This window comes from Chiloscyllium plagiosum, unplaced genomic scaffold (genome assembly GCF_037043375.1).
Source record: "Chiloscyllium plagiosum isolate Xiang-an unplaced genomic scaffold, Cpla_swu_hap1 HiC_scaffold_26, whole genome shotgun sequence".
Classification (NCBI taxonomy): Eukaryota; Metazoa; Chordata; class Chondrichthyes; order Orectolobiformes; family Hemiscylliidae; genus Chiloscyllium; species Chiloscyllium plagiosum.
Window position 1 is genome coordinate 394,389 of NW_028270164.1, and position 26,587 is coordinate 420,975.

The 26,587-nt window shown below is 43.6% G+C and overlaps 1 protein-coding gene across 1 annotated transcript in view; it reads left to right on the forward strand.

Moving 5' to 3' along the window:
• slc6a17 (solute carrier family 6 member 17) overlaps positions 1-26,587 on the forward strand; it is a 110,498-nt gene that overhangs the window by 54,837 nt on the left and 29,074 nt on the right. The window contains exons 3-5 of the mRNA XM_088000839.1: positions 18,619-18,776; positions 23,572-23,698; positions 24,316-24,497. Coding sequence (XP_087856965.1) covers positions 18,619-18,776; positions 23,572-23,698; positions 24,316-24,497 — 467 coding nt within the window. The remainder of the gene's footprint in view (positions 1-18,618; positions 18,777-23,571; positions 23,699-24,315; positions 24,498-26,587) is intronic.

Sequence of the window (26,587 nt, forward strand, 5' to 3'; positions counted from 1 at the left end):
GAGAGAAGAACTTCTAAAGTACATTGACAACTTAGGGGAGTGGGTGGATAAATGACAGATGACGTTCAGTTTGGGGAAGTGTGAGACGATGCATTTTGGTAAGAAGAACATGGAGAGAGAATATAGGGTACTGTTCTGCAAGGTGCACAGGAGTATAAAGACCTGGATTTATATATACCAACATCATCAAAGGTGGTAGAGAAGATAGTTAAAACATGCACTGTTTTGGGATTCATAGAGGTGCATGGAGTAAATTGCTTGAAGTTTATGGTGAACTTGTATAAGAGACAGATTAAATTGCAGTTCGAGTATTATGTGGAGTTCTAAGCACAAGGATAAAGGAAAGATGGGAATAGATTGGAGAGCGTGCAGAAAAGGTTTACAAGAATGGTTCCAGGGATGGGGAACTTGAGTTACAAGGAAGATTGGACAAATTGGAACTGTTTTTCTTGGAGCAGAGATTTGAGAGGAGTTTTTGAAACCATGAGGGATCTGAATAGAATGGATAGGAGAATCTGCTCTTGTAAATGGATCAAGAAACAGAGGGCACAGTTTTAAAGTGCTTTGCAAATGTGCAGGTGTGAAGTGAGGAAAACCTTTTTCACTTGGTGAGTAGTTAAGGTATGGAATGCACTGTGTGGGAATATAGTGAAGGCAGGTTCAAGAGAGCACTGAATAATTCTATCCTAATAACCAATGTGCAGGGCTATGGGGAGACAGAAGAGATTGGGCCAATGTGTCACACTTGCTCTCTGAGCATTGTAACAGTCAGCCAAACAGCTGCTTCCTACACAGAGACAATTCTGTAATCACTGTCCAGGTCACTTAGATAAAAACTGAAAAAACTATGGATGCTGTAAATCAGAAACGAAAGCAGAATTTGCTGGGAAAGCTCAGTAGGTCGAGCAGCATCTGTGCAGATAAATCAGAGTTAACATTTCAGGCCAAGTGACCCTTCCTTGGGCTGAGCTTTTCCAGCAACTTCAGTTTTTGGTCCGGATCATTAGGTTCAGCTGCAAAGGACAATGAGAGGCAGAAAAGAAATTAGACAAAGGCTATGGAATTGAGAAATCCTCAGAATTTATTTTCACTGAAAATGAGTAAATTTAATTAAAACTAGCAGAAGATGCCATTTCAGGGAAAATTGATGATTTAAAAGAACCAGAACTCTCTGAATTCAAAAGGAAGATTTATAAACACAGCAACCAGGGATCTTCCTTCAAAACAAATTGTGACACAGAATGTGCTTGGTATTTTAGGCTATGAAAGGCAGGAAAACACATTTTTTGAAGAAGAAGCATGGGACTGGGGAAATGTTCAATCCTCTGCCTCCTAAAACTGAACAATCAATGGAATGAGAGAGAGAGAGAGTGCGTGCTGAGTGAGCAGTGAGAATTCAGTAACTGGCCTGAGGGTCTGAAACAGTTTACTTCGCCAGTCAAATAACCACAATAGGTGACTGAAGATGTCCAGTCTGATCCGTTCTTCAAGGGATATAACCTATGGATGAGTCCCCACGCAAACCTTCAGAACGTTAAGATCTTAATTTAATCCATACTGACCTGTTCCACTGGAAAGAGCCACATGCTTTCACTATTTTTGTCACTAATACAGTTTCTCATTCCTGATCACATTTGAGAATCTTACCATTAGTCCAGTACTCTGCATTCCTGTTGCTCCTTCCAAAGTGAATCACCTCACACTTTTCCACATTAAACTCCATTTGCCATCTCTTAGCCCAGCTCTGCAGCTTATCTGTGTCCCTCTGTAACCTGCAACATCCTTCTGCACCATCCACAACTCCACTGACCTTAGTGTCATCTGCAAATTTACTAACCCACCCTTCTACACCCTCATCCAGGTTGTTTAAAAACATGACAAACAGCAGTGGACCCAAACAGATCTTTGCAGTACACCACTCGTAACTGAGCTCCAGTACGAACATTTCCCATCAACCACCACCCTTGTCCTTTCAGCTAGCCAATTTCTGATCCAACCGCTAAATCACCCTCAATCCCATGCCTCTGTATTTTGTGCAATAGCCTATTGTGGGAAACTTTATCAAATGCCTTATTGAACTCCATATACATCATATTAACCACTTTACCCTCATCCACCTGTTTGGTCACCTTTTCAAAGAACTCAATAAGGTTTGTGAGGCATGACCTACCCTTCACAAAAACGTGTTGACTATCCCTGATCAATTCATTCCTTTCTAGATGATTATAAATTGAATTGAATTTATTGTCACATGTATTGAGGCACAGTGAAAAGCTTTGTCTTGCGAGCAATACAGGCAGATCACAGAGTTAAGTAGCATAGGTAATAGGTAAATAGCAGCAAAAACAAAAACCCAGGTACAGGCAAATGTTAAGACTTTGTGAGTCTATTTAGTATTCTAACAACAGGAGGGTAGAAACTGTTACAAACCAGTTGGTGTGTGTTCAGGCTTCTGTACCTTCTCCTTGATAGTAGATGTTGCAGAAAAACATTGCCAGGATGGGATGGATCTTTGAGAATGCTGGCGGCCTTTCCTTGACAATGGGCCTGGTAGATGGATTCTATAGATGGGAGGTTGGCCTTTGTGATTGGCTGGGCTGATTCACCACTCTCTGTAACTGTTTCTGATCTTGAATGTTATAGTTGCCATTCCAGGTAGTGTTAAATCCAGACACAATGTTCTTAATGGTGCACCTGTGAAAGTTGGGAAGGGGATTCGTCATCATATCAAATTTCCTCAGCTCCCTGAGGAAGCTATCTCTTATAACCTTTCCCAACACTTTACCCACAACTGAATTAAGGCTCACTGGTCTATAATGACCAGGGGTGTCTCTACTCCCCTTCTTGAACAAGGGAACAACATTTGCTATCCTCCAGTCTTCTGGCACTGTTCTCCAGTAGACAGGAATATCTCCTTCTGTGACATGAAGTCAGATTTTATTTGTTTAACATTGCTTTGGATGTTGTGATATGTCAAAGGTGTCATATTAATCCAAATGATTATTGTAATGTTATAGTTACTGTCAATGAAGGTAAATTCAGAGATGCACACAGTCTTCCAGCTGGAACCTAATGATGTGAGATTGAATCATAGGTTTAGAAATTAGATTGATCAACACTCTACTCAGGTAACTGATGGATGTAGAAAACCTCACTATGGATGTACTGGATAGCACGCTATATTGTTCTGCAGATGTCTAGCCAAAAACAGATGTTGACTATCTAGAATGAGATCCCAATTTTGATTTTATTCATTTATTGCCCTTGAGAAGGTGATGAGCTGTTTTCTTGTACCACTGCAGTCCAACTGTTGTAGCTAGGATCACAATGCTGTTAAGGAGAGAATTCTAGTCTCGGCAACACTGAACAGATGGTGACATATTTCCAAGTCAGAATGATCAGTGGCTTAGAATGGAACCTGCAGTTGGTAGTGTTCCCAGGTATCTGTTACCCTCATTCTTTCAGATGGAAATGGTTATGTTTTTGGAATGTGCTAGGTAAGAAGCCCGGGTGAATTTCTGCAGTGTATCTTGTACAGAGTATATACTGCTGCTATTGAGTGTTGACCGTGGAGGAATATTTGTTGATGTTGTGCCGGTTATGTGTGCTAATTTATTTTTTCTGGATGGTGTAAAAATTCTTGAGCATTGCTAGTACTATGAGTCAGGAGTATTTTATCATACCACTGACTTGTGCCTTGAAGATGATGAACAGACTTTGGAGAGTCAGGAAGTGAGTTACCCACCACATGATTCCTAGTCTCTGACCTACTCTTGCAGCCACAATACTTACATAACAAATACATCCATCCGAGGACAAGCCAAACAAAGACATGCACGAGAATTCCTAGAAGCATGGCATTCCAACCAGAACTCTATCAACAAACACATCGAGTTAGAGTCCAGCTACCACACCCTGAGAAAAGGAACAGGAAGTGACTTCACCACAGGAAATAACATCACCAACCCAAACATATAAATAGAAAGCAGGAAGTTTTAGCATTGCTTTGCATAAAGTCCACTGAAGATGTCACCTAATAAGGTAATGAAACGTCTGGAAATGAACCTTTCAGCTCAGCGAGCAAACCTACATCCAAAACTTACATAGTCCAGTTCAATTTCTGGTCAATGGGAACCACCCCCAGGATGTTAACAATGGGGGATTCAGTGATGGTAACATCATTGAATGTCAAGGTGCGCTGGTTGGATTATCTTTTGTTGGATGGAGTCACTGCTAGCACTTGTGTGGCATAAATGTTATTTTCCACTTGTTAGCCCAAGCCTGGATATTGTCCAGGTCCTGTTGCATTTGGTCTGGACTCCTTTAGTATCTGAGGAGTTTTGGTTGGTGCTGAACACTGTGTAGTCATCAGCAAACATCCCCATTTCTGACCTTGTGATGGAGGGAAGGTCATTGATGAAGAAGCTGAAGATGGTTGGGCCTAGGACACTATCCTGAGGAACTTCTGCAGAGATGTCCTGGAGCTGAGATGACTGACCTTCACCCATTGCAACTGTCTTTGTGCCGGGTGTTATGGACTAAGCAAGACCACTCAAAACATTCTTAAACAGGCAGCCCAGATTGTAACTTTGCTATTTGTTTTGGTAAGTGTACAGTGAAAATTAACCAGAGTTAGTTAGTTAGGTTGACTACCAGGTTTTAAAACAGACAAAAAGTTATTTACAAAAATTACTGAATGAAACACAAAGAGCAGAATATGGAATACCCATAGAACTCTGTCTATCCAAACTGGACTTAATTATGCTGTTCTAAATATTACGTGCAACAGTCCCAATAAGCAAACCCTTTAAACACAGAACAAAAACGAAACAAAGGCTGACAGGTTGAAGTTAGAAGGAGAGAGTCTAGTTGCTTGTTTCCACACAGCCCACTGCTGAACTGACTCAAACATGCTTTCAGCTTTTAGGACTGACCACTCCCCTTTTGTTATACAGGTCACTTCCAAAACATAAAAGCTGTGGCCTAAAGTCTCATCTGTTTACGCATAAACAAAAAGACCTCCCAATGCCCTTTTCATCTCTGTACCAACCCAATCAATTCGGAACCCGGACTATTTTTATGACCCCACTGAAAGAAATCAAAGACTCTGTATCCTTGAGAAAAGGAACCACTATTAGAAAAAGGACCAGCTTTGTGACACAGGTATGACTCCAACCAGCAGCAAGATTGCCTCCCAATTCCCATTGAATCTAGGTTTGTTCACTCTCCTTGCTGCCATACCCAGTCGAATGCAGCCTTGATGTCAAGGGCAGTCACTCTCTCCTCACCTCTGGAATTCAGCTCGTCTGATCGTATTTGAACCAAGGCTATAATGAGGTCAGGAGCTGAGTGGCCCTGGAAGAAATACAAATGAAATTGGTGGGCATGTGCTTGGCTGCTGTGATCAGTTTCTTTAAATGCAGAGCAACCAAAGCAGCAGCCATTCTCATGACAGAATTACTACCACAGGCCATTCAACCCATCAGGTCTGCACCATTTCTCCAGATGAAGATTTTGCATAAGGCCACTCTGCCCCAACCTCACCCTAGAGCTCCATTTCAGTTAATATTCCCATTCTCTTTTGAAAATCCACCTTTAGCAGTGCATTCTAGACCCTAAGCACTCAAGGGAACCTACTTCCACCACATTCTCAGAGAGTACATTACAGACCTTAACCACTCGAGTTCCTGTTGTTTTTTTAATCAATCACCTTATCAGCCTTGGTCTTTCCACCAGTAGGAACACTTTTATTTTACCCCAGGGCTGACTGAGGCTAAAAATGGGAAGGTAAGTTTTTAGATTTTGTTTATCTGAAGATTGAGTCAAAAGCAGTATGCTTACCTCATTGAAATTGCATACTGAAACTGCACTCACTCTATATATAAATAGTATTCTTATGAAATCAATAATTTTTCCTTTGATCGTTTTGTCCTAGTGTTGGTCCTGGTGTTCAGTCACTTGGAGCTAATAATAACTGTTCATTTAAACAATAATCCACTTCATGCTTGTTTAACTTTCTATTTCAGTGACTCATTTGCATTGCCAGTTTAAAGTAATGGTAGTGCTTCATTTCAAGCACCTCAGCTTCCTGATTAAGGGCACGTAATAGGGACGAGGATGTACCCCTCTGATCCCTGTATATGATGAGATAGTCCTCCCCCATACACTGAAAAATTAGTCTCGAGACTCCTTGTTTGGCATATGGGAAGTTGGTCACCATCCCATTGTCCGAGGCTGCTGAATGAATAATGCTGTGAGATAAACAATCCAAGAGTGTCCAACCTCTCATTCTGGTAAATACACTCCAATTCAGGCAACATCCTGGTAAATCTCTTTTGCACCCTCTCCAATGTCTCCACACTTTCCTTTCGTATAGGGACTAGAACTGTGCACAATACTCCACAATGTGGCCTAACTAAAGTCTTATACAGTTGCAACATGACTTGCCTACTTTTATATTCAATGCCCCAGCAACGTGGTGTATGCCTTTTTTTTAAACCAACATATCCACTTGTGTTACCACTTTCAGGGAGCTGTGAACTTGCACCTCTCTCTGTTTATCAAGTTCCAAAGGTCCTGCTGTTAATTATTTCTTTCCTCTTGGAATTGGGAATACGCTTCCGCCTCCACCGTATCTGCTCTCAGGAGGACCAGTTCCACCACAGAACACACAGATGGCCTCCTTCTTTAGAGACCGCAATTTCCCTTCCCACGTGGTTAAAGATGCCCTCCAACGCATCTCGTCCACATCCTGCACCTCTGCCCTCAGACCCCACCCCTCCAACCGTAACAAGGACAAAACCCCTCGGTGCTCACCTTCCACCCTACCAACCTTTGCATAAACCAAATCATCTGCCCACATTTCCGCCACCTCCAAACGGACCCCACCACCAGGGATATATTTCCCTCCCCACCCCTTTCTGTCTTCCGCAAAGACCATTCCCTATGTGACCACCTGGTCAGGTCCACGCCCCCCAACAACACACCCTCCCGTCCTGGCACTTTCCCCTGCCACCGCAGGAATTGCAAAACCTGCACCCACACCTCCTCCCTCATCTCCATCCAAGGCCCTAAAGGAGCCTTCCACATCCATCAAAGTTTTACCTGCACATCCACCAATATCATTTATTTATCCATTGCCCCCAATGCGGTCTCCTCTACATTGGGGAGACTGGACACCTCTGAGCAGAGCGCTTTAGGGAACATCTCTGGGACACCTGCACCAATCAACCACACTGCCCTGTGGCCCAACATTTCAACTCCCCCCTCAGCTGAGGACATGGAGGTCCTGGGCCTCCTTCACTGCCGCTCCCTCACCACCAGACGCCTGGAGGAAGAACGCCTCATTTTCCGCCTCGGAACACTTCAACCCCAGGGCATCAATGTGGACTTCAACAGTTTCCTCATTTCACCTTCCCCACCTCACCCCATTTCCAAACTTCCAGCTCAGCACTGTCCCCATGACCTGTCCTACCGGCCTATCTTCTTTTCCACCTATCCACTCCACCCTTCTCTCTGACCTATCACCTTCATCCCACCCCCATCCACCCATTGTACTCTTTGCTACCTTCCCCCACCATTCTCCCTGACCTATCACCTTCATCCCCACCCCCACTCACCTATTGTAATCTATGCTACTTTCTCCCCACCCCACCCTTCTCTCATTTATCTCTCCACCCTTCAGGTACTCTGCCTGTATTCCTGATGAAGGGCTTTTGCCTGAAACGTCGATTTTACTGCTCCTTGGATACTGCCTGAACTGCTGTGCTTTTCCAGCACCACTAATCCAGAAGATAATTGTGTTACAGGCAGTTCAGAGGAGCTTTCCTTGACTGATTACTGGGATAAAGGGCTTTTGATGCAAGGTCGATTAGGTTGAATTGATATGGAGAGGAGTTTTCAAGAATGAAAGGTGATTTTAGTGAAAGTTAAATTTGAGGGAACTAGATAGATGAGCTAGTTAGACAAGGGAATCCAGGGTAATAGGGGCAGACAGGAAAGTGGGTTTGAAACCACAACCAGATCATTATTTTTTTTGAAAAGTGGAGCCTCCTCATGATCCTTATTTCTCTTTAGCCTGTCCACTGGGATTCGGGCAGAGTGAAATTGGACTGCCAGGAGTACTCCATTATTGACTTTCAAATTGTGTGATTTGCCATCAGTAGTTGCCATGAGAAACAGACATGGTAAACTGCAATCCTGGTGAACCTTGATCCTAGTGACCTGCTGCAGTCTGTTACCCCCAACACTGCGGAGTCTACTTTGAGATAAGTGTGTCATGAGAGGAGATTTCTTCATTTCAAAGTTGTGAATCTTAAGAAAGCCAGGTATCAATATCCTCAAAGCTGGGATTGATATGTTTTGAATCCCTTGGGAAATTCGCCTATAAGGAGGTTTAACCTCTAGAATTTCAGCCATTTACAGGATCTCAGAAAGCAGGAATTCTCCCTGACCTACCCAAATGCATTGTCCTGTTGATTGGTGTCTCCAAGAATGTTTCTTCTACTTTTTAAAAAAACAATATGCTTGGAGGTTGAGTACTTTTGAAGTAATCCTTGATTTCCATAGTACTAGCTGTAGACATTCTAAATGAACACAAGATCTGAGCTGCTGCTCTTGACTCTGTCTTATATCCTCCTGTGAACATGATGTCATTGATACAGCTTATACAGGCTCATGGTGAGTGTTAGAGTTAACCTTTTACAGTGTTAACTTTTTGTGGTGTTTAGGAAAAAAGAACAAAGATCAGTACAGCTCAGTTTTGGTTTCAGATTCCAGCATCCGCAGTAATTTGCTTTTATCCAGCTCAGGTACAGGTCCTGTGACCCACCAGCATTACTGTGGACCTGTATACCGAGAACCCTCTGCATATTAATGTTTTTAAGGGTTCTGCCATTTACTGTATACTTTCCTCCTGCATTATAGACATTCCAAAATGCATCTCCTCTCATTTGTCTGGATTAAATTCTATGTCATTTCTTAGCCAAGGTCTCCAGCCTATCTATATCTTGCTGTATCTTCTGGCAATCCTTCTCACTATCTGCTCTCCAAAGCATTTAAATTTTATATATATATATATATATAGATTGTGTTACAGGTAGTTCAGAGGAGCTTTCCTTGACTGATCTCCAGTCAGAAAAAGCACCCCTCCACTGCTACTGTCTGTCTTCTATGATTAAGTCAGCTCTGTATCCATGTTACCAGCCCACCATAGATCCCACGTGACTTCACCTTTTGATTCAGCCTGCCATGAGGGACCTTGTCAGAGGCCTTGTTAAAGTCCAAATAGACTTCATCTACCCTCCTGAACTCATCAATCATCTTTGTCACTTACTCAAAAATCTCAATCAAGTTTGAAAGACATGACTTCACCCACACAAAGCCACGCTGCCTATCACTAGTCAGCCCAGGTTTTTTGAAATGTGAGTAAATCCTGTTCCTAAAAACCTTCTCCAATAATTCCCCTACCACTGATGTAAGGCCCACCGGCCTGTAATCTCCCAGATTATCCCTGTTGCCCTTCTTAAACAGAGGAACCATGTTTGCTGTTCTCCAGTTCTCTGGAACCTCTCCTGTGACTAAGAAGGATACAAACATTTCACACAAGGCCCTAGTAACTACCTCAACATTCTGGGATAGATCCCATCAGGTCCGGGGGATATGTCAAACTTAATGCTTTTTAAAACACCCAACATCCCCTTTTTTTGTATTGATATGTCCAGAGTATCAGCATACCTGTTCTGAGATTCATCATCCATGATGTCTTTTTCCTTTTGTGAATACTGATGCAGTGTTCATTAATGACCTCACCCACTTCCTCCGCTCCATGTATAAGTTCCCTCCTTTATCTTGAATGACCTACCCTTTCCCAAGCTACCCTCTTGCTCCTAATATATGTACAAAGTGCCTTGGGATTTTCTGTAATTCTGTTTGCTGAGGACATTTCATGACCCCCTTTTAGCCATCCTCATGCCTTATTTGAGTTCTTTCCTGCTATCATTGTGTTCTTCAAGGGCTCTGTCTCTCTTTAGTTTCCTAAATCTTGCTACCTCCTTTTTCATTTTGACTCCGCTCTCAATTTCTGTTGTTATCCAAGGTTCCCAAATTTTGTCATCCTTATCCTTCATTTTCATGGGAATGTTCTGGTCCTAAACTCTAATCAACTGATCTTTAAATGACTTCCACATGCCAGAAGTGGATTTCCCTCAACCACCCAATCTACATTCCCTCATTCCCACCTAATTTTGCAGTGTTATCTTTATAAGTAACTTAAAACTTAGAATTATGGTCACTGTTCCTGAAATACTCCACTATTGAAATGTGGATCACGTGGCTGGGCTTATTCCCCAGTTCCAGGTCTAGTATAACCCCTTCCCTTGTTGCCCACTGTTCATGTTTTGTTTTAAAAACCTGTCCTGGACACACCTAACAAATTCCCTCCCCCCACCAAAAGTGGGAAACAGGCAGAGACACAACAGCAAAAACTAACTGGGAGAGAGAAGTTTAAACAGAGAATATCAGGACACTAGCAGCAGAGCATATGGCCAGAAAGTAAAATCGATATGATGCCAGAAGGGAGTAGGTAAGTGATTGGCTAGGGAGTAATTTCCATTTTGGTATTAATTAATTTTGAAATTTCAGTCAGGATAATCATTCAAGTATTAAAATTCTGTCATATTCCTGGAGGCAGTCGGGGAGGACACCAGGAGGCAGTGGAGCCTGTCGGGATACATGGGGAGATAATTTAAATTACTTTTAGGTCCAGCATTCTTTAATTCCTGGAGGCAGTTGGAGGGGTCACAAGGTCACATTTGGACAGTTGCTTTACCTGAATCACTACTCGGGTAGTGTCTCCCACCCATCCTCCTCCTCTAACCAAAAAAGAAATTGTGCATCGTTTGGTAAGGTGACAAGTGTTTTCTTTCATATTTCATGTTTTCAGCGGTCCAATATGGGAACTTAGAATTGAGGTTGGGGTAGTTGAATGTTCCTCCTGCAGTATGTGGGAGGTAAGGGTCACCACTAGTGTCCCTGCTGACTGCATTTGTGAAAAGTGCAGCCAACTCCAACTCCTCGAGAACAACGTTAGGGAACAGGAGCTGGAGCTGGAGCTGGATGAACTTTGGGTCATTCGGGAGGTGGAGGTGGCTATTGAAAGGAGTTACAAGGTGGTAGTTACTCCACAGCCATGTGAAGAAGGTAGATGGGTTACCATCAGGTGTAAGAAAGGAAACTGGCAGGCAGTGCAGGGATCTCCTGTAATGGTTCCCCTCCACAATAAGTATGCCATTTTGGATGCTGTTGGGAGGGACAACCTACCAGCAGTAAGCAATGGGGCAGAGTCTGTCCCTGTTGCTCAGAGAGAAAGGAGAAGAGGAACAGAGCTTTAGTCATTGGGGACTCCATAGTTAGGGGGACAGATAAGAGCTTTTGTGGGAATGAGAGAGTCTCACAATTGGTGTGTTGCCTCCCAGATGCCAGGGTTTGTGATGTCTCAGATCGTGTTTTTGGGATCCTTGAGGGGGAGGGGGAGCAGCCCCAAGCCGTGTGCTTCAAGTTGTGGTCCACATAGGCACCAACGACATAGATAGGAAGAAAAGTGGGAGTCTAAGGCAGAAATTCAGGGAGCTAGGGTGGAAGCTTAGAGCTAGAACAAACAGAGTTGTTATCTCTGGTTTGTTGCCCATGCCACATGCTAGTGAAGCAAGGAACAGGGAGAGAGTGGAGCAGGAGGGAGGGTTTTGGATTCTTGGATAATTGGGGCTCTTTCTGGAGAAGGAACCTCTACAAACAGGATGGTCTTCACCTGAACCAGAGGGATACCAATATCCTGGTGTGGAAATTTGCTAATGCTCTTCGTGGATGGGTGGGGAGGGGATTAATATCATGCAGCAGGAGGATGGGAACCTGAATTATAGTTCCACTGTAAAGGATGTTGAGGATACTGAGGTCAGGGATAGGTTTGCAAGGTCGCGAAAGTGCACCAGCAATCAGGAGTTGGTTTGAAATGTGTGTACTTCAACGCCAGGCACATCCGGAATAAGGTGGGTGAACTTGCAGCATGAGCTGGTACCTGGAATTTGTGGACATTTTAGACACATGACTAGAGGAGGGACAGGAATAGTTGTTGCAGATTCTGGGATTTAGATGTTTCAGTAAGAACAGAGAAGATGGTAAAAGAGGGGCAGATGAGGCATTGTTAATCAAGGGTAGTATTACAGCAGATGAGATAATATTTGAGGACTCATCCACTGAAGGTAGTTTGGGCTTAGGTTAGAAACAGGAAAGGAGAGGTTACCCTGTTGGGAGTTTCCTATAGGCCTCCAAATTGTTCCAGGGATGAAGAGGAAAGGATAGCAAAGATGAATCTTGAGAGGAGCGAGTGTGATAGGGTAGTTGTTATGGGAGACTTTAACTTCCCCAATATTGACTGGGAATACTATAGTTCAAGTAGTTTAGATGGGTCAGTTTTTGTTCAATGTGTCCTGGAGGGTTTTCTGACACAGTATGTACACAGGCCAACAAGGGGCGATGCCATATTGGATTTGGTACTGGGTAATGAACTTGGCCAGGTGTTAGGTTTGGAGGTAAAAACTAGCCAAAAAAGCCAAACGCCAACTCGAGGACACCTCTTCCACCCCCCATCACCAAACCATCATCTCCCAGACCATACAAAACCTCATCACCTCAGAATATCTCCCATCCACAGCTTCCAACCTCATAGTCCGGGAACCCCGCACTGCCCGGTTCTACCTACTTCCCAAGATCCACAAGCCTGACCACCCTGGCCGACCCATTGTCTCAGCATGCTCCTGCCCCACTGAACTCATCTCTACTACCTCGACACTGTCCTATCCCCCCTAGTCCAGGAACTCCCCACATACGTTCGAGACACCAGCCACGCCCTCCACCTCCTCCAACACTTCCGTTTCCTCGGCCCCCAACGCCTCATCTTCACCATGGATATCCAATCCCTCTACACCTCCATCCGCCATGACCAGGGCCTCCAAGCCCTCCATTTTTGCCTCTCCCGACGTCTCCAACAGTACCCTTCCACCGACACACTCATTCGTTTGGCCGAACTGGTCCTCACCCTTAACAATTTCTCCTTCGTATCCTCCCACTTCCTGCAGACCAAAGGAGTAGCCAAGGGCACACGTATGGCCCCAGCTATGCCTGTCTCTTTGTTGGCTACGTAGAGCAGTTGATCTTCTGTAATTACACCGGCACCACTCCCCACCTCTTCCTCTGCTACATTGATGACTGCATTGGCGCCATCTCGTGCTCCCACGAGGAGGTTGAGCAATTCATCAACTTCACCAACACATTCCACCCTGACCTTAAATTTACCTGGACCATCTCTAACACCTCCCTCCCCTTCCTGGACCTCTCCATCTCCATTAATGATGACCGACTTGACACTAACAATTTTTACAAACTCACCGACTCCCACAGCTACCTGGATTACATCTCTTCCCACCGTACCTCTTGCAAAAATGCCATCCCGTATTCCCAATTCCTCCGCCTCCACTGTATCTGCTCCCAGGAGGACCAGTTCCATCACAGAACACACCAGATGGCCTCCTTCTTTAGAGACCGCAATTTCCCTTCCCACGTGGTTAAAGATGCCCTCCCATGCATCTCGTCCACATCCCGCACCTCCGCCCTCAGACCCCACCCCTCCAACCGTAACAAGGACAGAACCCCTCGGTAACCAAATCATCCGCCGACATTTCCGCCACCTCCAAAAAGACCCCACCACCAGGGATATATTTCCCTCCCCACCCCTTTCCACCTTCCGCAAAGACCGTTCCCTCCGTGACTACCTGGTCAGGTCCACGTCCCCCTACAACCCACCCTCCCATCCTGGCACCTTCCCCTGCCACCACAGGAATTGCAAAACCTGCGCCCACACCTCTTCCCTCACCTCCATCCAAGGCCCTAAAGGAGCCTTCCACATCCATCAAAGTTTTACCTGCACATTAACCATTGTCATTTATTGTATCCGTTGCTCCCAATGCGGTCTCCTCTACATTGGGGAGACTGGACACCTCCGAGCAGAGCGCTTTAGGGAACATCTCCGGGACACCTGCACCAATCAGCCCCACCGCCCTGTAGCCCAATATTTCAACTCCCCCTCCCACTCTGCCGAGGACATGGAGGTCCTGGCCTCCTTCACCATCGCTCCCTCACCACCAGACGCCTGGAGGAAGAACGCCTCATCTTCTGCCTCGGAACACTTCAACACCAGGGCATCAATGTGGACTTCATCGGTTTCCTCATTTCCCCTTCCCCCACCTCACCCTAGTTCCAAACTTCCAGCTCAGCACTGTCCCCATGACTTGTCCTACCTGCCTATCTTCTTTTCCACCTATCCACTCCACCCTCCTCCCTGACCTATCACCTTGATCCCCTCCCCCAATCACCTATTGTACTCTGTGCTACTTTCTCCCCACCCCTACCCTCCTCTAGTTTATCTCTCCACGCTTTAGGCTCTCTGCCTTTATTCCTGATGAAGGGCTTTTGCCTGAAACCTCGATTTTACTGCTTCTCAGATGCTGCCTGAACTGTTGTGCTCTTCCCGCACCACTAATCCAGAATTAGTTTGGAGGTAGGTGAGCACTTTGATGATAGTGACCACAATTTGATTATGTTTACAATAGCAATGGATAGGGATAGATATATCACAAGGAAAGAGGTACAGCTGGGGAAAGGCAATTATGATGCAATTAGGCAAGATTTAGGATGCATAGGATGGGGAAGGAAACTGCAGGGAATGGACACATTTGAAATGTGGAGCTTATTTAAGGAACAGCAACTGCAGATCCTTGATAAGTATATACCTATCAAGCAGTGAGGTAGTTGTCGAGAGAGGGAGCCATGGTTTACTAAAGAAGTTGAAGCGCTTGTCAAGAGGAAGAAGGCGGCTTATGTGAGGATGAGATGTGAAAACTCCATTAGGGGGCTTGAGAGATATACGTTAGCCAGAAAAGATCTAAAGAGAGGGCTAAGAAGAGCCAGGAGGGGACATAAGAAGTTGTTGGCGGATAGGATCAAGGAAAACTCTAAGGCCTTCTATAGGTATACCAGAAATAAAAGAATGACTAGAGTAAGATCAGGGCCCGATCAGGGCCAATAAAAGACAGTAGTGGGAACTTGTGTGCGGAATCTGATGACATAAGGGAAGTGCTTAATGAATATTTTTCATCAGTATTCACATTGGAAAGGGCAATGTTAGTGAGAATATGGAAATACAAGCTACGAGATGACATGGAATTGCGGTTGACAACGATGAGGTTTTAGCAATTTTTGAAGATCTGATAATAGATAAGACGCCTGGGCCGGATGGGATTTATCCTCTGATTCTCTGGGAAGCCAGGAAGGAGATTGCAGCGCTTTTGGCTTTGATCTTTATCTCATCATTGTTGACAGTAGTAGTGCCAGATGACTGGAGGATAGCAAATCTTGTTCCCTTGTTTAAGAAGGGGAGTCGGGACAGCCCTGGTAATTATATGCCAGTGAGTCTTACTTTGGTTGTTGGAAAAGGTTATAAGAGCGAGGATTTATAATCATCTGGAAAGGAATAATTTGATTAGGGATGGACCTATCCTTCACAAAACCACAACATGGTTTTGTGAAGGGTTGGTCATCCCTCACTAACCTTTTTGAATTCTTCGGGAAGGTGACAAAACAGGTGGATGAAGGTAAAGCAGTTGGTGTGGTGTACATTGACTTCAGTAAGGCGTTTGATAAGGTTCCACACAGTAGGCTATTGCACAAAATACAGAGTTTTGGGATTGAAGGTGACTTAGCGGTTTGGATTAGAAATTGTCTAGCTGGAAAAAGACAGAGGATGATGGTTATTGGGAAATGTTCATCTTGGATCTCAGTTACCTGTGGTGTGCCACAAGGATCTATTTTGGGGCCACTACTTTGTTATTTTCATAAATGATCTGGATGTGGGCATAGAAAGATGGGTTAATAAATTTGTGGATGACACTAAGGTAGGCAGAGTTGTAGATAGTGCCAAAGGATGTTGTGGGTTGGAGAAATGCAGAAAAGTGTGAGGTAGTTCACTTCGGAAAAAGTAACCGGAATGCAGAGTACTGGGCTAATGGTAAAATTCTTAGCAGTGTGGATGAACAGAGAGGTCTCGGTGTCCAGGTACATAGATCCCTGAAAGTTGTCACCCAGGTTGATAGGATTTTTAAGAAGGCATATGATGGTTGGCGTTTATTGGTAGGGGGATAGAGTTCTGAGCCATGAGGTCATACTTCACCTGTACAAGACACTGGTAAGGCCGCACCTGGAGAATTGCGTGTACAGTTTCGGTCACCGCATTATAAGAAGGATGTGGAAGCTATGGAAAGTGCTCAGGGGAGACTTACTCGGATGTTGCCTGGTGAGGTCCTACGAGGAAAGGCTGAGGGAATTGAGGCTGTTTTCATTGGAGAGAAGAAGGTTGAGAGGTGACTTAATCGCAACTTATAAGGTAATCAGAGGGTTAGATAGGGTGGACAGTGAGAGCCTTTTTCCTTGGATGGTGAAGGCGAACATGAGGGGACATAGCTTTAAATTGAGGGGTGATTGATTTAGGACAGATATTGGGGTAGTTTCTTTACTCCGTAGTAGGGGCGTGGAATGGCTGCCTGCAACAGTAGTAGACTTGCTGATGTTAAGGATGTTTAAATGGGCATTGGGCATACATGTGGATAATAATGGAACGGTGGAGGTTAGATGGGCATCAGATTAATTTCACAGGTCGGCGCAACATCAAGGGCCAAAGGGCCTGTACTGTGCTGTAACATTCTATGATCTATAACAAGATGTGGGTAGCTGGTGAGTACTTTTTATTTCAAGTAGACTTATGATTACCATAATACCATAGACTATAAAGATATTGGAACACAATTAGGCCATTCAGCCCATTGGATCTGCTCCACCATTTGATCATGGCTGATATGTTTCTCAACTCTATTCTCTCGCCTTCTTCCCGTATCCCTTGATCCCCTCGCTGATCAAGAGCCTATCTCTGTCTTGAGTATACTTAATGACTTGACCTCAACAGTCTTCTGCAGCAATGAGTTCCACTGATTCATCAACCTCTGGCTGAAGAAATTTCTGGAATAATAAAATTCTACAGTGCAGAAAGAGACCAATTGGTCAGTCAAGTTTGCACTGATCCTCTGAAGAACATCCCACATAGACCCATTCCACTACCCTATCCCCATTACCCAACATTTATCACAGCTAATCTCTTATCAGCAATGGTGTCTATTTTCATTTCCATTGCATTGTTCAACTTGCAGATTTCTCAGCTCATAACCGGAAAGGTTTTGTTTTGTTTATTCTGAGCTGTGATTCCTAGAGGCTGAGTGTACACATTCCCTCCTAGCTAAACTTAATTTAGCCTTCAGCTATTCTGCATGTATCTGAATTTGCACCAAGCTCTGCTCCTTAACTACTGACCACATTAGCTCTTGGTCAAGCAATGCCTCAATTTTTAAAAATTCTCATCTTGTTCTCAAATCCCTTTGTGGCTTCCCCATTCTCTATCTCTGTAATCTTCTTCACACTCCAACCTCTGCACTTCTGCCCTCTTGAACCTCCCCAGTTTGAAGCACTTCATCAATAGTGGCCATATCTTTCGTTATCTGTCACCGGATCTTTAAAATTCCCTCCCTAAGTGCTTTTGCCCTTCTCTCTGAGTCTGTAAGAAGCTCCTTAAAACTAGCCTCTTTGAGCAAGAGTTTGCCCTGAACTGATGTGGTATGATTCATACTTTGATAATTTTCCTGTGTTGACAATGTTAAAGATGTCTTCTCAATGCAAGTTGAATGAATTCCAATATGTTAAAATATGATAAAACCAAACTATTCATGGTTGTCATACATTCAACCTAGAGATTTTGATTTCTTGCTTTAAAATAAGATTTTTTGAGAAGCGTGACAGCTGGGCAACCAAGCTGTGAAGATTTATATTCTGTGCCCTGCTGGTTCATTACTGTCTGCAGCAGCAATTAAAGTCAAGAGACATGTCAAGGTTGACGAGAGCAAGAGGCCAGACCGGTTAAAGAGTTGGCAGTGGGCTCCAGGAGGGGGACTGTAGCTGGCTCAGGGCATGTTGGGGTATTGAACAGAACACTGAGGGCTTTGTCAGGCATCAGTTTTGAGCATTAGAGTTAAGATCAGGATTCAGATTAGGGATGGGGGTTTAGATCTAGCGTTGGAAGAACGATGGGGTGATTGGAATCGTTTCAGAATCACGATTTTGGGATCTGGAACAATTTCTTGGTCAGGGTTCTGGGGAGCAGGATGAAGCAAGACTTGGTTATATTGCAGAAAATTGATATCAGTGAGGAGAAGTTGCAAAAAGATATGACAGGAGGGGACATGGAAATGGTGTCAATTTCTGTAATGTGAAAAGCAGATAAGCCTTCTGTTTGAGATTCTGAAGACATTAGCTTAACCTTGACTGCAGTTGCCCTTCAAACACAAAGCAAACTGCAAGGAGTAGAGATTTCACTCGTCAATCTGAGAACACGTTGTCTGAATATTACAGACTGTGTGATCCTGTCAAATTATTTTAATTCATGCTAAAGATCTGTCTTATTTGCAGGTGCTTATCTTGTTCCCTATTTCATCCTGCTTCTTATCATTGGAATTCCCCTGTTTTTCCTGGAACTTGCAGTGGGCCAAAGAATAAGGCGTGGGAGTATTGGTGTCTGGAACTACGTATGCCCCAGGCTGGGCGGCATTGGATTTGCAAGTTGCATTGTGAGTACCATCGCTGAATGTTGAGAAGCTGTTAAAACTGTAGATCTGATTTGACTTTTACAAGTAAAGGCATTGAGATTAAAGAAAAGGAAATCATGTTTAACATTTAAAAATTACATTTTAGGCCTCATCTGGAGCCTTGTGACTAATTGTAGACTAATTGTACTTTAGAAAGAATGTCAAGACTTTTGGAGGTTAAGGAGTGGTTTTACTAAAATGTTTCCAGCGATGAAGGACTTAGAATCATACAGCATAGAAACAGGCCTGTCAACCAATAAACACCAAACTAAACTAATTTCATTTGTCTGCACTTGCTCTATAGCCTACTGGGCCCTGGCATTTTAGGTGCTCATCCAGATGCTCCTTAAATGTTGCAAAAGTACCTGCCTCAACTGCCCTCTCAGGCAGCATGTTCCATATTTCTACCACCCTCTGGGTGAAAGGTTTCTTTCTTCAAAACCACTTACATCTCAACTTATGTCTGTCTGGTCTTAGACGTATATGCCATCAGGAAGAGATTTATATATCTCAATAAGATTCTCCCCACTGCCACCTCTGCTCCAAGGAAAATAAACCTAACTTATCCAGTCTCTCCTCATAACTAAGACTTTTCATGAATCTCCTCTGCACCCTCTTCAGTGTAATCACATTCGTCCAATCCATGTGGTGACCAGAACTGCACACAGTATTCCACCTTGGGCCTAACCAATGTTTTATAAAGGTGTAACAAGACTTCCTTGCTCCATATTTTGTATCCTAGCTGATGAAGTCAAGTATCCTGTATGCTGCCTTCACCCTGTCCAACTGTACTGTCACCTTCAGGGATCTGTGAATTTGTACACCCAAGATGCCTTTATTCCTCAGTACTCTCTAGAGGCTTATTCATTGTGTACGTCCTTTCCTTATTAGACCTCCCAAAATGCATCATCTCACACTTATCAGGATTAAATTTCATCTACCATTGCTCTGTTCAATTGACTGTGTGATCAATATCAGACTGTAGCCTGAGACTATCCTCTGCACCATCAACATGCACCAATTTTGGTCATCTGCAAACTTTTACATTCATATTCAAGTCGTTAATATATAAAATAAACAGCAAGGGTCCCAGCAATAATTTCTGTGGTACACTGCTGGTCACAGTCTTCTGATCACAAAGGCACCCCTCCACCAATACATTTGTCCAGTGTTTACAAGTCAGTTTTAGATCCAGTTTCCCAATTTGCCTTGGATTCCATGGACTGTTACATTTTGGCTGAAAATGTGTTGCTGGAAAAGCGCAGCAGGTCAGGCAGCATCCAGGGAACAGGAGAATCGACGTTTCGGGCATAAGCCCTTCTTCAGGAATTTTGGACCAGCTTTCCATGTGGGATTGTGAAAGGCTTTACTAAAGTCTTTATATATCATGTCAACAACATCTACCTCATCAATGTATTTTGTCACTATTTCAAAAACTCAATTAAATTAGAGAAAATCTTCTCCCTTTTGCAAATCAGACTATCACTGATTGATTAATCCTGTTGCTCAGATTTTTTTCCAATTATTTCCCTCCCGGTGATGTATAGACTAACTGGTCTGAAATTACCTGGCCTATCCTGCTGCCCACCTTGACCAAAGGAACCGCATTATCGATCTGCCAGTCATCTGATGCTTCATCTGCAAACAGCAAAGTATTCGCTATTTCTGCCAGCGCTGCAGCAATCTCCTCCCTTGCCTCCCATAGCAGCCTGGATATATCTCATCAAGTTATGTCGAGAGGCTGGAGAAACTAGGATTATTCTTTTTAAAGCCAAGCAGATTAAGAGGAGATTTAAAGATGTTAAAAATCACAATGGCTTTTAATAGGATAAATGGAGAGAGTCTGTTTGAATGGTTAGGAGAATCAGCAACCAGAGACCACACATTTCATTTGCTTGAATACAGGATCGTAGGACATAGGAGGAGAAGTAGGCCTCTCAAGCCTGCTCCATCATTCAATGTCAGTCAAAGAGTGTGGTGCTGGCAAAGCATAGCCGGTCAGGCAGCATCCAAGGAGCAGGAGAGTCAATGATTTGGCATAAGCCCTTCATCAGAAATGAGGGGATGGCCCGGGGTGGGGCGGGGGGGGGCGAGGGTGGAGGGAGTGGAGGTAGCTGGGAATACGATAGGTAGATGGAGGTGGAGGTGATAGTGATAGGTCGGAGAGGAGGGTGGAGCAGATAGGTGGGATAGTTCAGGAGGATGGTGCGAGTTGAAAGGTCTGATGTGGGATAAGTTGGGAGAAGGGGAAATGAAGAAACTGGTGAAATCTACATTGATCCATGTGGTTGGAGGGTCCCAAGGAAGAAGAAGAGAGAATGCCTAATCTTTCATAATTCCGTAGACCAACCAGCTTCTGAGAGAAAAAATGTCTTATTTGCATTTTACAAGAGGGCCCTCTTATTCTTAAACAGTCTTTTTTCCTAATTGTACTCTCCTTGGTAAGGGGAAGCATTCTCCTGGTAGCTACCTTGTCAAGTCCCTTTAAGATCTTGTATGTTTCAAATGTTTGCGTACATTTCTTTCCAAGATGATCCCTTCATCCCAGGGTTAAGCTGAGTGAAACTTTTTTAAACTACTTCTAAGCAAGGATTTTTTTTTCAAATAAGGGCTCCATTTTTGTACACAGTACTCCAGATGTTGTCCCACCAATGTCCTGTGCTGAGTTTTATATTCTCTTTCCAATTTGGAAATGAACCAAAAGAAAGATGAGAGTTTTTTGATGCAGCGCATTGATTTGAAATGTGTTGCCTGAAGGGGCAATAAAAGCAGAATTAGTGCTATCTTTAAAAAGAGAATTCGATAAACACTTAAAGTAAGAAGATTTACAGAGGAGTCAGGCTAGTTGTATAGATTTTTGAAAGTACCAACTTTGGCTTGATGGACTGATTTGCCTTGTGTGCTGTACCATTCTGTAAGTGTGAGGTGATTCACTTTGGTCGGAGTAACCGGAATGCAAAGTACTGGGCTAATGGTAAGATTCTTGGTAGTGCAGATGAGCAGAGAGATCTCGGTATCCAGGTACACAGATCCTTGAAAGTTGCCACCCAGTTTGACAGGATTGTTAAGAAGGCATACAGTGTTTTAACTTTTATTAAAAGGAGGGATCGAGTTCCGGAACCATGAGGTTATGCTACAGCTGTACAAAACTCTGGTGCGGCTGCACTGTGTACAGTTCTGGTCACCGCATTATAAGAAGGATGTGGAAGCTTTGGAAAGGGTGCAGAGGAGATTTACTAGGATGTTGCCTGGTATGGAGGGAAGGTCTTACGAGGAAAGGCTGAGGGACTTGAGACTATTTTCGTTGGAGACAAGAAGGTTGAGAGGTGACTTAATAGAGACATAGAAGATAATCAGAGGGTTAGATAGGGTGGACAGGGAGAGCCTTTTTCCAAGTATGGTGATGGCAAGAACAAGGGGCCATAGCTTTAAATTGAGAGGTGATAGATATAGGACAGATGTCAAAGGTAGTTTCTTTACTCAGAGAGTAGTAAGGGTATGGAATGCTTTGCATGCAACGGTAGTAGATTCGCCAACTTTAAGTACATTTGAGTCGTCATTGGACAAGCATATGGATGTACCTGGAATAGTGTAGGTTAGATGGGCTTCAGATTGGTATGACAGGTCAGCGCAACATCGAGGGCCGTAATGTACTGCGCTGTAATGTTCTATATTCTATGTAATTTGAACTGCAATTCCAAGGTCCTGACTCATGCTTCGGTCAGTCTGAGTCTGATCCAACTGCTTCTTGTTACCAGTCTAACCCCATGCTTTCACTCACTGCCTATAATATTCTGGAATGTTTCTTCAATTCAGATCACCATTTAAATTTCTCAGTAAATTTCCATAATCTGAATCAGCTCCAGTTTGCCAGAGAGAGAGTTCCTCTGGGCAAAAATATTTTCAAACACTTTAAAATTAACTTTGTGGCCATTTTAAATTTGTCACCATCTTAGTTTTTTGCAAATGTAAACCCTCAGAATTTTAAATTGAGAAATATCTGTGTTACAAAATGTTTTTTATCGTCAGTACTCTATCCAGGACCTATTTGTTTAGTTGAAGCAGAAATCTTAATTTACAAGGCCTTGATTTCTTTTTGTCAAGCACTCAATCTGACTGACAACTCCAGGGGAAATGTTTCAATTTAATTCAGTCATTATACTGTTTCATTTTTAATAATGGTGAGTTGTTGTGCTGCTACTGTACTGGACTAGGTCTATTCAGTCCATTTCGTCTATTATTGTTCACCCAACCTGAGACTGGTTAAACTATTGCCACTGTTGCAATGTTCTAGCTTTCGGTATCCCAGTCCTCACAGCTGGGCTGTTTGACAAACTAAAGTTCTTCTGAAGCAAAAACAGAAGGTGCTGGAAAAGCTCAGCAGGTCTGGCAGCACCTGTGAAGAGAAATCAGAGTTAATGTTTCAGGTCCAGTGACTCTTTGCCAGAACTTTATAAAGTACTTCTGCGCTGTAACAAATCAATGATTGTTCCTGTTCTGATGCAGGCATGATATGAGAAATGCTCATAATGGCATTCCTTACCTGCATCTCTTTGCACTCTCCTCTGTCTCCTCCAATTCCCACTTCTCCTCTTTCCTCCACATCCTTCTCACCTACCGATCCCCAACCCAATGTCTTCTATCAATCTGTCCTGATCTCCCTTCTGCTTTCCTCAGTCCCCTTCTCCTTTTCCTAATTATCCTGTCTCCCTCATTCTCCTCCCTTCTTGCTGCTGTGACCATCATTCAGACTGAACTCTCTGTTGTCTCTCCCTAGGTCTGTTTCTTTGTTGGACTTTATTACAATGTTATCATTGGCTGGAGTATTTTTTATTTTTTTAAATCATTCCAGTCTCCCCTCCCATGGAGCGAGTGTCCTCTTATCACCAATGGTAGTGTTACCAGTAAGTAAAATATTCAATTTTGAGGCTTGTTATTTGTGTTTCCTCAGTACTCCCTCCTGTCAATGTTGTGATTCAAGGTCAAGTCTTTGCTCTCCTTCACTTGTTTAGCTTAAGCCAATGGAACAGCTTGCTTGAGGTAAAAATGTGTAAAAGTCATAATTTGTTTTCCAACAATACCAAAATAAGAATAGGAAACATTTGTGTCAATCAATCATCTAATAAGAATTGAAAAAAATACAGTTAATGAATAAACAGGTCAGAGTTTCTCAGACAATGAACGTTCTCTGACCCATTGGATTTGTTATGCAACACTAACCAGACAAACTGAAACTGGGGTGACTCGCCCTCCAACAAGGTGTTTCTGATCAAACTACGCTCTGCCCCATTGAGTTTCTTTTCATCACACCCCACTCCATTGGTTCCCACGCTCACTGTCTTTTCCCTCAGTTTGGATTCCCTTGTGTCAATTAGACACTGGTGTTCCCTGTTTCCAGAAACACTTCCTCCAGCACAGTCCTGTGATCCAATGTCTGGATGTTGCTGGATGAAGTAAGTCACATTAACATTTACAATGAAGTTGGTGATGGCACTCACTGTGAATATGTATCTCGCTCTAGTTGTGGAACCAGAATGTGAAAAGAGTTCAGCTACTACCTACTTCTGGTACAGAGATACTCTGAACATTGCCAATAACATCAATGAAGGAGGAGGTCTGAACTGGAAGATGACTCTGTGTCTCCTATCAGCTTGGTTCCTTGTAGGATTGTGTACGATCAAAGGTATCCAGTCATCTGGTAAGGTAAGACCATCAGTTTCAGGGAGACTGCATAGAGGGAGCTTTGCTGTGTTGAACTCACTGTTGTATTTGTTCTGGGAATGTTTAATGTGATAGTATGGAAGGAATTTTATTCTGTGTACAGCAGTAAAATTCTGAAAGTTGGTGAAATCAACAATTAATTCACTGATTTGATAATGCCTGCACTGATTTTCAGTTGTCAAGATAATAGTTCTTGCCACTCATTAGATATAGAACATAGAACAGCACAGCACAGAACAGGCCCTTCAGCCCACGATATTGTGCCGACCACTGATCCTCATGTATGCACCCTCAAATTTCTGTGACCATATGCATGTCCAGCAGTCTCTTAAATGTCCCCAATGACCTTGCTTCCACAACTGCTGCTGGCAACGCATTCCATGCTCTCACAACTCTTTGCATAAAGAACCCGCCTCTAACATCCCCTCTATACTTTCCTCCAACCAGCTTAAAACTATGACCCCTCATGTTAGTCATTTCTGCCCTGGGAAATAGTCTCTGGCTGTTGACTCTAACTATGCCTCTCATTATCTTATATACCTCAATTAGGTCCCCTCTCCTCCTCCTTTTCTCTAATGAAAAAAGTCCGAGCTCAGTCAACCTCTCTTCATAAGATAAGCCCTCCAGTCCAGGCAGCATCCTGGTAAACCTCCTCTGAACCCTCTCCAAAGCATCCACATCTTTCCTATTATAGGGCGACCGGAACTGGACGCAGTATTCCAAGTGCGGTCTAACCAAAGTTTTATAGAGCAGCAACAAGTTCTCACAGCTCTTAAACTCAATCCCCTTGTTAATGAAAGCCAAAACATCAAATGATTTCTTAACAGCCCTCTCCACTTTGGTGACCATTTTAAGGGATCTATGTACCTGCACTCCAAAATCCGTCTGTTCCTCTACACTGCCAAGAATCCTATCCTTAATCCTGTACTCAGCTTTCAAATTCGACCTTCCAAAATGCATCACCTCACATTTATCCAGGTTGAACTCCATCTGCCACCTCTCAGCCCATCTCTGCATCCTGTCAATGTCCCGCTGCAGCCTACAACAGCCCTCTATACTATCAATGACACCTCCAACCTTTGTGTCATCTGCAAACTTGCTGACCCATCCTTTAATCCCCTCATCCAAGTCATTAATAAAAATTACAAACAGTAGAGGGCCAAGGACAGAGCCCTGTGGAACACCACTCACCACAGACTTCCAGGCAGAATATTTTCTTTCTACTACCACTCGCTGTCTTTTGTTGGCCAGCCAGTTCTGTATCCAGACAGCTATGTTCCCCTGTATCCTATTCCTCCTGACCTTCTGAATGAGCCTACCATGGGGAACCTTATCAAATGCCTTGCTGAAGTCCATATACGCCACATCCACAGCTCGACCCTCATCAATCTTTCTAGTCACATCCTCTAAGAACTCGATAAGGTTTGTGAGGCATAACCTGCCCCTCACAAAGCCGTGTTGACTGCATTTAATCAAGCCATGCACTTCCAGATGGTCATAAATCGTAACCCTCAGAATCCTTTATAACACCTTGCAGACGACAGCCGTGAGACTTACTGGTCTGTAATTGTTGTGGATTTCCCTATTTCCTTTCTTGAAGAGAGGAATTACATTTGCTTCTCTCCAGTCTTCGGGTACATCTCCAGTGGAGAGCGAGGATGCAAAGATCTTCGCAAGTGGCGAAGCAATTGCATTTCTCGTTTCCCAAAACAGCCGAGGACAAGTCTGGTCCGGGCCTGGCAACTTGTCAATCTTAATGTTTGACAAAATTTTCAGCACATCAGTTTCCTCTATCTCTATCCATTCCAGCATTCACACCTGCTCTTCAAAGGTTTCATTCACTACAAAATTTGTTTCTTTCGTAAAGACAGAAGCAAAAAACTCAATTTAGGGCTTCTCCTACCTCCTCAGACTCCACACACAAATTCCCTATGCTATCCCTGATCAGCCCTACTCTTTCTTTGACCATTCTCTTATTCCTCACATAAGTGTAAAATGCCTTTGTGTTCTCCCTAATCCTTCCTGCCAAGCCTTTCTCGTGCCCCCTCCTGGCTCTCCTCAGATCATTTTGG